This window comes from Saccopteryx bilineata, chromosome 5, assembly GCF_036850765.1.
Source record: "Saccopteryx bilineata isolate mSacBil1 chromosome 5, mSacBil1_pri_phased_curated, whole genome shotgun sequence".
Taxonomy (NCBI): Eukaryota; Metazoa; Chordata; class Mammalia; order Chiroptera; family Emballonuridae; genus Saccopteryx; species Saccopteryx bilineata.
In genome coordinates, this window is record NC_089494.1 from 13373696 (window position 1) to 13381116 (window position 7421).

The window sequence follows — 7421 nt, forward strand, 5'->3', positions numbered from 1 at the left end:
CCCTGGGCTTGCCTGGTCAAGGCACAGAGGACAAGCAAGCAATGAACTCAAGTGAAGCAACAATGAGCTGACGCCTCTCATTCCTCCCTTTCCACCCCATAAAACTCAGTGAGGAGAATGCTGGGAAAAAAAGAAAAAAAAATTACTGTTGCCAAAAAGTGAAAAAGAAATAAATCACAAAAACTTGCAAATGGATTACTGAATTGAATACAAAGGATTAATAAACCATTAAGAGCACACGTAAGATTTATCCTCTACGGAGTTAAATGTTGGTAAAATACTTAAAACAGTGCACGGGGTACAGAGCACCCAGGATATGGAATATTAAATTGATACTTTATTTTCCATTATCACTGACATCAGTACTTTAAGCTGCTTTTGATCTTTGTTTTCTTTAAAAGCACAAAAAGTACATTTTCTGCCATTTATTTTATATAAATTGAGTAATTAGGAAATGAATTAGTATACAGATTTTTAAATGTGCATGAGACTCGAGTGATTGTGTAAAGACCTAATTGCTGCAATATACACCTTACATTTAAATGTTGAGTGGTAACATTACTATTTTAGCTAAAATTATATTTGAGAGGCAAAGTTCACTCACCAGGGTATATCAAATTAAACTACAATGAAACAATTAGAAAATAACTATTTTATTGGTACTACAGCAAAGTTCACATAAAACATACATTCAAACTATGACATCTCAAAGCTTGAAGGGAATAAAATACACCTAACTGCACAAGTTATACACAATAAAATCAATGACCTAGGAAAAATTTATTGAGAAAATGTCAAAATAGACAAGAGGAAAAATGAAAAACAAAACTAAAACGACAGATGCCCTGATGAATACCTGTTTAATTTTAAGAACTCCGTAGGAGGAGTAACAGACTCCCTCATGATCTGAAAACTGTCCCACCTCGAACGTCGCTGGCATTGCCTCCACGCTTTGCTTACAAACCGCAGGTTCCCCGCCCGCTGGCTAGCTGGCCGTGACGGTCCTCTCGGCCCTGGAATTGTCTGGGGACCTCGAATAGTCCCACGGCCGCCTGTTCTCAGTGAATCCATAGAGCTTCCTAAGTGCCACTCGGGCCGCTTCCTCCTCGGCGACCAGGACGGTCTCCCCAGGTCCTTCTGCAATCAACTTCTTGTCACTAGAACAAACAAGAGCACACTCTGAAACTCCAGGGGCCTCACAAATCAGTGCCCTCACCAGCTCTGCCTGTGACTGATTCTGGCAACACCGCCAGCAGCCACAGGAACGTGGCGCCATCTTCTCTCTTCACAGCCACAGCAAGTGACCTGCTGCTGAAGGCTGTGCTCAGGGCTCGGTGATCTGAGAAGCGAAAGAGTGGCTCATTGTTTTGCTTTGCACTTAGCTGGACACTAAAGATGGAACTGGGTAACACTCCGTCTTCTCCTCCACGACGTCCTCCCTGCTTTTATAGCTACGGAGCCCTGCACCACAGAAAGATTTGAAAAACGTTTCCTGAAAAGCTTAGATATTCACTGCTTGCATTTAACACTAATCCACCTGAAATAAATTCAAGGCAGGTCAACTGTTTACTAAAAAAACAAAAGTCCTGAACAAACATTTTGTGAACAACTAAACTCTTCCTGTTCCAGTCTGTGGCTCTGCTGAAGCTGTTGCAGTGTGGATTAGGGTCGAATATGTAAAACTTGAGTTGAAACTTATTTTTTCTACAGAAATATTTAGATTAACATATATACTCCCTGAAATTCTACAATAGTTATTATTAGCATGAAAATGGTGAAGGGATTAAGAAGTACAAATTGGCAGTTACAAAACAGTCATGGGTGGCCTGACCAGGCGGTGGTGCAGTGGATGGAGCATCAGCCTGGAACGCAGAGGACCCAGGTTTGAAACCCTGAGGTTGCCAGCTTGAGCGCAGGTTCATCCAGCTTGACCGTGGGGTCACTGTCTTAAACATGGGATCACAGACATGACCCCATGGCCGCTGGCTTGAGCAACGGGTCACTCAATCTGCTGTAGCCCCTGGGTCAAGGCACATATGAGAAAGCAATCAATGAACAACTAAGGTGCCACAACAAAGAACTGATGCTTCTCATCTCTCTCACTTCCTGTCTGTCTGTCTCTCTCTCTCTTGCTAAAACATAAAATACAATAGTCATAGGTATTAAAGTACAGCATAGAGAATATAGTCGATAATACTGTAGTAAGTATCCATAGTACCAAGTACAATATCAGATCACTTTTTAAATTATATAATTGTCTAGCCATTATGCCGTACACCTGAAACCAATATAAAATAACACTGAATGTCAACTTTAATTGAAAAATAAAATTTAAAAAAAAGAAAGAAAATTCGGGGGGAAAAAGTAAGACACTATCAGCAATCCATAGGTTACCTGTCTTTCCCTAGGAATGACCAACAGGAAAGAAAGAAGTACGGAGATAACCACAGGAAATGAGATTCTGAATAATCCTTTGATGCAATCAGGTTACACTAGGAATTGCACAAAGGCATTCTTCAAGGCTTCCCCTCAAGGTCGTGAAAGATGAAAGCTCCCCTCACCAGTACAAGCCGACAAAGTACACAGGCACGGCCGTGGCGCCCCCACTCTGCCTGGTCAGTCTGGGCTCAGGGGCTGGGAGCTTCCTTCTCGCCAGTTCTTCCACCAGGAGCCCCATGGGATTGACGAGCTTCCAGATCTCAAAGAGTTCTTTTCCAGTCAGTTGAGTAATTAAGAAGTCCTGCATATAAAAATATAATTCATACATTTAAATTAGTGTAAATGAGAATCATAATGCAATGTATAATTCTAACAGAAATGAAATACTTAAAGGGAAAACAAAACTTACTATTCCTTTTCATTCCCATATAAGTTTTATTACAAAAATCATAGTTGAAGGTGAAATCTTGCCTCATAATTTAGAAATATATTCTTATCAGTAAGAAAAATATTTTTAGAGTTCAATTAATAAACAGTAATGACTCTGGCAGAAACTCTTGTGAAAAGGTACTAGGGGCCTTAGAGGACAGCACTTCTTTGTCTAAGTTTGTGATTTAAAAAAGCCATTTAAATACAAGTTCACAATTCTGGCAGCTGTGCAGCTGGGAGACCCCAGCCAGGCCGAGGTCGTCATTTCCAGCGTGTGAGACGTAAAATGGGAGACAAGACCAGCTCATGACTTAGGAACAGATACCTGGATTAGCTGATAGGTCTACACCTAGAACTGGCAGAGGCACTAGAATGTGGTAAGCAAATATTCCCATGATCTCGTGACTACCTTAGAGAAATTTCAAAGTGACCACAAATTGTAGAGATTCTACGATGCCACAGAAGCTAGTGATAAAAAGAAGGCAACTCAAGGGAGGCGTTGTGAGGATTTCTGTAGAAGTCATTAACTCTGGGAGGGGAGGGCAGGGTATGTTGCCCTTTTCACCTCGAGCCCAGAGGCCTTGAAAGTGTCTCCTCTGCATCGGGGGTGGGGCAGCTGACACCCAGCCCGGCTGAAAGGCAACAGGCTGGCAGAACCTGCCAGTCCCAGGAGGGTGAAGTCTGCAGCTATGTGTAAGCCAGTGGTCGGCAGACTCATTAGTCAGCAGAGCCAAAAAGCAACAGTACAACGATTGAAATTTCTTTTGAGAGCCAAATTTTTTCAACTTGAACTATATCGGTAGGTACATTCCTATCGAGGTGGCGCGTGCACGTGGTGTTTTGTGGAAGAGCCGCACTCAAGGGGCCAAAGAGCCGCATGTGGTTAATGAGCCGCAGTTTGCCAACCACTGGTCTAAGGTGTAACGATCCTAAGACCCGATGTGGAATGCCCAGAGAAATGCCATTTTTAAAAAAATCTTTTTGGGAAACCGGAATTTGAACAGGGAAGGCGCAGCCAACACCACATCAAGGAACACGGTTGGAAGCTTACAGCAGGGGACACAACACCCATTAGACTGTTTTAAACATTGGCCAGGCTCAGAAAGCACTACACCAACTGACAGTCATCAAGCCAAGTCAAAATCTTCTGCTCTTTCTCCTTCCCTGAGCTCCTACTCCGGAAGGGGGGTCAGGTAACATACCTGCTTTCCAAAGGCAGACAGCAGCCCACTTCCCACAGGCTTAGCTGGGGAAAGAGATTCTACCCATGAACACACCTGAGTGTTTCTTAGTACAGGTAGCCTTCTCTATAAGAATTACCAAAGTTATCAAAACCAGATGGAAAGATGCCAACAGCAAGTGATGCTGGTTTAAGAGACATAACATGCAAATGTCTGAATCAAGATTTTTCTTTCCTTTTCTTTTTTTACTTGAAGTGACTGTGTGAACTCTTCATTATGCGAGAGCAACCAAAAACTCATGTTATCGTGCAGAGGATAAAAATTCTTCCAGTTCATTTCTAAAAGGCCGTGGCTGTCGAGTCATACCAATTCTACTTTGTTTGAATTGGCTAGGCTAGCAGCTAAAGGGAAGTCAGATGTGCATCTCAAGCACTCAGAAAGCCAAGATGTCAGCACTGAAGCACGAAGGTTCCCGGGCACACGGGGCCCTCGATCGGGGCCTTCGGTCTCAGTCACGCACTGCACAGCCACTGCGCATCTGCTATGCAGGCAGCACCCTCGGCCCGAGGATGGAAGGCCAACGACACGGTCTGCAGTGCTTACAAACTCACAACTCAGTGTTGAACAGTCACCCTAATGTTGTCCTCCATGAGAGAACTGGAATAGTTAATATACTACCGTAAGAAAAGCTTTAAGTCTTTCTCAGTGTTGGTAGCAAAGACATTTCACACACAACCTTCCAAGGTCATATAGCACAGAATTGAATTACAAGAAGAAATCTTCCTTTCCGTCTACCTCAGGTATGTTCTGGCAACGCTCCATGAATAATGACCCACCCTGAGGAAGAGGGCAGTCCTCCCAGGTCCGCTGCTCTGCAGCAGGGCCCCGGTCACTGCAAAGAAGGTCTGCCGCAACACGGCCGGGGGCACCGGAAATGCCGCACTCAGCGTCAACTGCTCCACAGCGAGGTTCCTAGCCACATGACACACCACGTCCTCCCCAGTGAGAAAGTCAACGAGGCTTTGAACGCCTTCGCTAGGCAAGTCTGGAAATGCATCCTGGAGAAGTTGCGCGAGGCACATTTGTGAAAAAGATAACCCTTGCTCAGATAGTTCTTGATTATCTTTAATATTCAGAAGAATAGCTTCTTTCTCTACTCCAAGTTTCTGCCGTTTGGCCTCCTCACTTTTAATATAGCAGCTATTAACGAACGCAGTTTTGAGAAGATCTAAGGCGAAGGTTTCCTGTAACCGATGTCCAAACGCTTGTACTTCAGCATGGTAATCCCAGTTGGGTTTCTCTGAACTGAAAAGGTAAAGCAGAAGACAGTAACAGATGGTAAAGAGAACAACAGAATGTTACTACAGTGCAAAAACTTTTCACTGTGAGGCAATTTCCGGAATTATATGAAGTAAATTTTAAAAGTTTCATTTTACTGCCTGATTGTGATTTTCTAAAAGTTACAATTCAAGTCAGATGATTATTTGTTCTTTGCTAGATACATTGTTGGATACATTTTCCCTTTGAGCCAACTGCTACATTAAAGGGCTCTAACCATAGAACTACACTTAATACATAGGTGTTAAATACAAATTATAATTTCACAGGTTCTAGCCATAATAAGTATATTGTATTTATTTACCTTACATTTTATTAGGTTTTGAAAACATCCATTTGCCCTGGTCAGTTGGCTCAGCAGTAGAGCGTCACCTGGCATGTGGAAGTCCCAGGTTCGATTCCTGGTCAGGGCACACAGGAAAAGGGGCCATCTGCTTCTCCACCCCTCACCCTACTCTCTCCCTCCCCCGCTTCCCCTTCTGCAGTCATGGCTTGAATAGTTCCAGCAAGTTGGCCACAGGGAACTGAGAATGGCTCCATTGCATGCCTCAGGTGCTGAAATAGCTTGGTTGCCAAGCAACAGAGCAGCTACCCAGATGAGCAGAGGATCACCCTGTAAGGCGCTTTCCAGTGGACAGGGTGGATCCCCATCCGCGCACATGCGGGAGCCTGTCTCTCTGCCTCTTTGCCTCCTCACCTCTCACTTATTAAAATGAAAAAGAAAAAATCCATTTAAGCTAGCAATTAAGTAGTCTAGTATCAATAGTATAAGTAGGTTAAAAGTTCATAATCACTCCCAAGAACAACTAACAGGTCTGTTTTTAAAGAAAGACAAACCCAAAATAAACTTGTAAATAAAAGAGAGCAGCAAAGTATAGCTTTGGGTTGTAAATAAGATGTGTATATAACCCATAAGTTTCTTCCAACTATAAAAGCCTAAAATGACTAACCTTACAATAATCAAATGTGAATTTAAAAGAAATGTTTGTTGTTGTTGTTGCCTATTAGGAAAAGAACTTAATATTTGTGTTCAAAGAGTATAGGATTACGAACAAGTATAAACTGGATTAACTTTTTCTTGAGGGCAGGGGGATATTAAACTAGCTACCGAAAAATTTTAATACATCTCCAAAGGAGTGACACCTTCAAAGCCATTCACTGTTACATCTGTTGTAATAGAAATAACATAGAATTCAAATGCCCATCATTGGAGCTATAAAATAGTGAAGTGCATCTATCTGTACCGCCACAGGTCAGACACACTATTAAAGAGAACAAGATGCAAAATCTCATGCACGATAGGGTCTGACTTGGATCTAGGAATACGTATCTGCGCCCACTTCCGTTGGAACTTCTATTACTGGAACAACATTAATTAGGGCAAAAGCCTAAAGCTAATAAGTTTCCCTTTCACTTTAAACTGTGGACTTGTGGTGAAAAACACTTAATTTTTTGTTCCTTCCTCTACATCGCACTGCTGTGGAGTGTTCTCTTCCCTCTTATCCGTACCCAGACTTCTCGGGCATCACAGAACAGGGGCGACGACACCCAGCGCACACAGAGGGGACCGTGCAGCCGGCCTCCCGCTCACAACGCGCAGGAGACGGGCGCCCATACGGGCGTCCAAGTCCCGGGCAGCCCCGCGCTCTCCGCGCGCACAGAGCCACTGCCTTCGGCTCGGTCCGCGCGTCGCCGTCACACGCGTGTCTGCACCGCACACCCCCTGATCTCGCACCAGGCGCGCGCTAGCGAGGACTACTGTCCCCGCCCGGGCCCTCGATCGCCGCCCTGACCCCGTCCCGAGGCGGCCCCTACCGGCGGACGGGCGGCGGCGGGGACCGGAGCAGGCGCCGCCGCTCTAACTCCTTCTGGAAGCGGATGGCGACGCGGAAGTCCTTCACTCCCCGAACCGGCGGGGAGAGAGTGGGGGCAGCCGGTGCCAGGAGGCAGCGAGGCCCCCGCAGCAGCAGCAGCCTCCCCAGCGCGGACGCCATGGCGAGGGACAAAGCAATGGAGGGCGGAAGGAAAGACGTC

The 7421-nt window shown here is 44.7% G+C and overlaps 1 protein-coding gene across 1 annotated transcript; it reads right to left on the reverse strand.

Moving 5' to 3' along the window:
* Positions 1-844: 844 nt before the first annotated feature.
* On the reverse strand, positions 845-7421 carry MRPL44 (mitochondrial ribosomal protein L44). The gene is made up of 4 exons (XM_066232461.1): positions 7203-7421; positions 4886-5354; positions 2562-2740; positions 845-1157 (listed from the first exon to the last, which is right to left on the reverse strand). The coding sequence occupies exons 1-4, from the start codon at positions 7379-7381 to the stop codon at positions 986-988; spliced, it is 999 nt and encodes a 332-aa protein (XP_066088558.1). The 5' UTR covers positions 7382-7421; the 3' UTR covers positions 845-985.

Bases quoted from the DNA above. Each gene is read 5' to 3' on its own strand.
- MRPL44 (XM_066232461.1), bottom strand. From the start codon at position 7,381: ATGGCGTCCGCGCTGGGGAGGCTGCTGCTGCTGCGGGGGCCTCGCTGC. The intron at 5,355-7,202 runs GTAGGGGCCGCC...TTACCTTTTCAG, and splicing joins CCGCCGCCGCCCGTCCGCCG to TTCAGAGAAACCCAACTGGG. The intron at 1,158-2,561 runs GTGAGGGGAGCT...TGTTTGTTCTAG, and splicing joins TACTTTGTCGGCTTGTACTG to TGACAAGAAGTTGATTGCAG.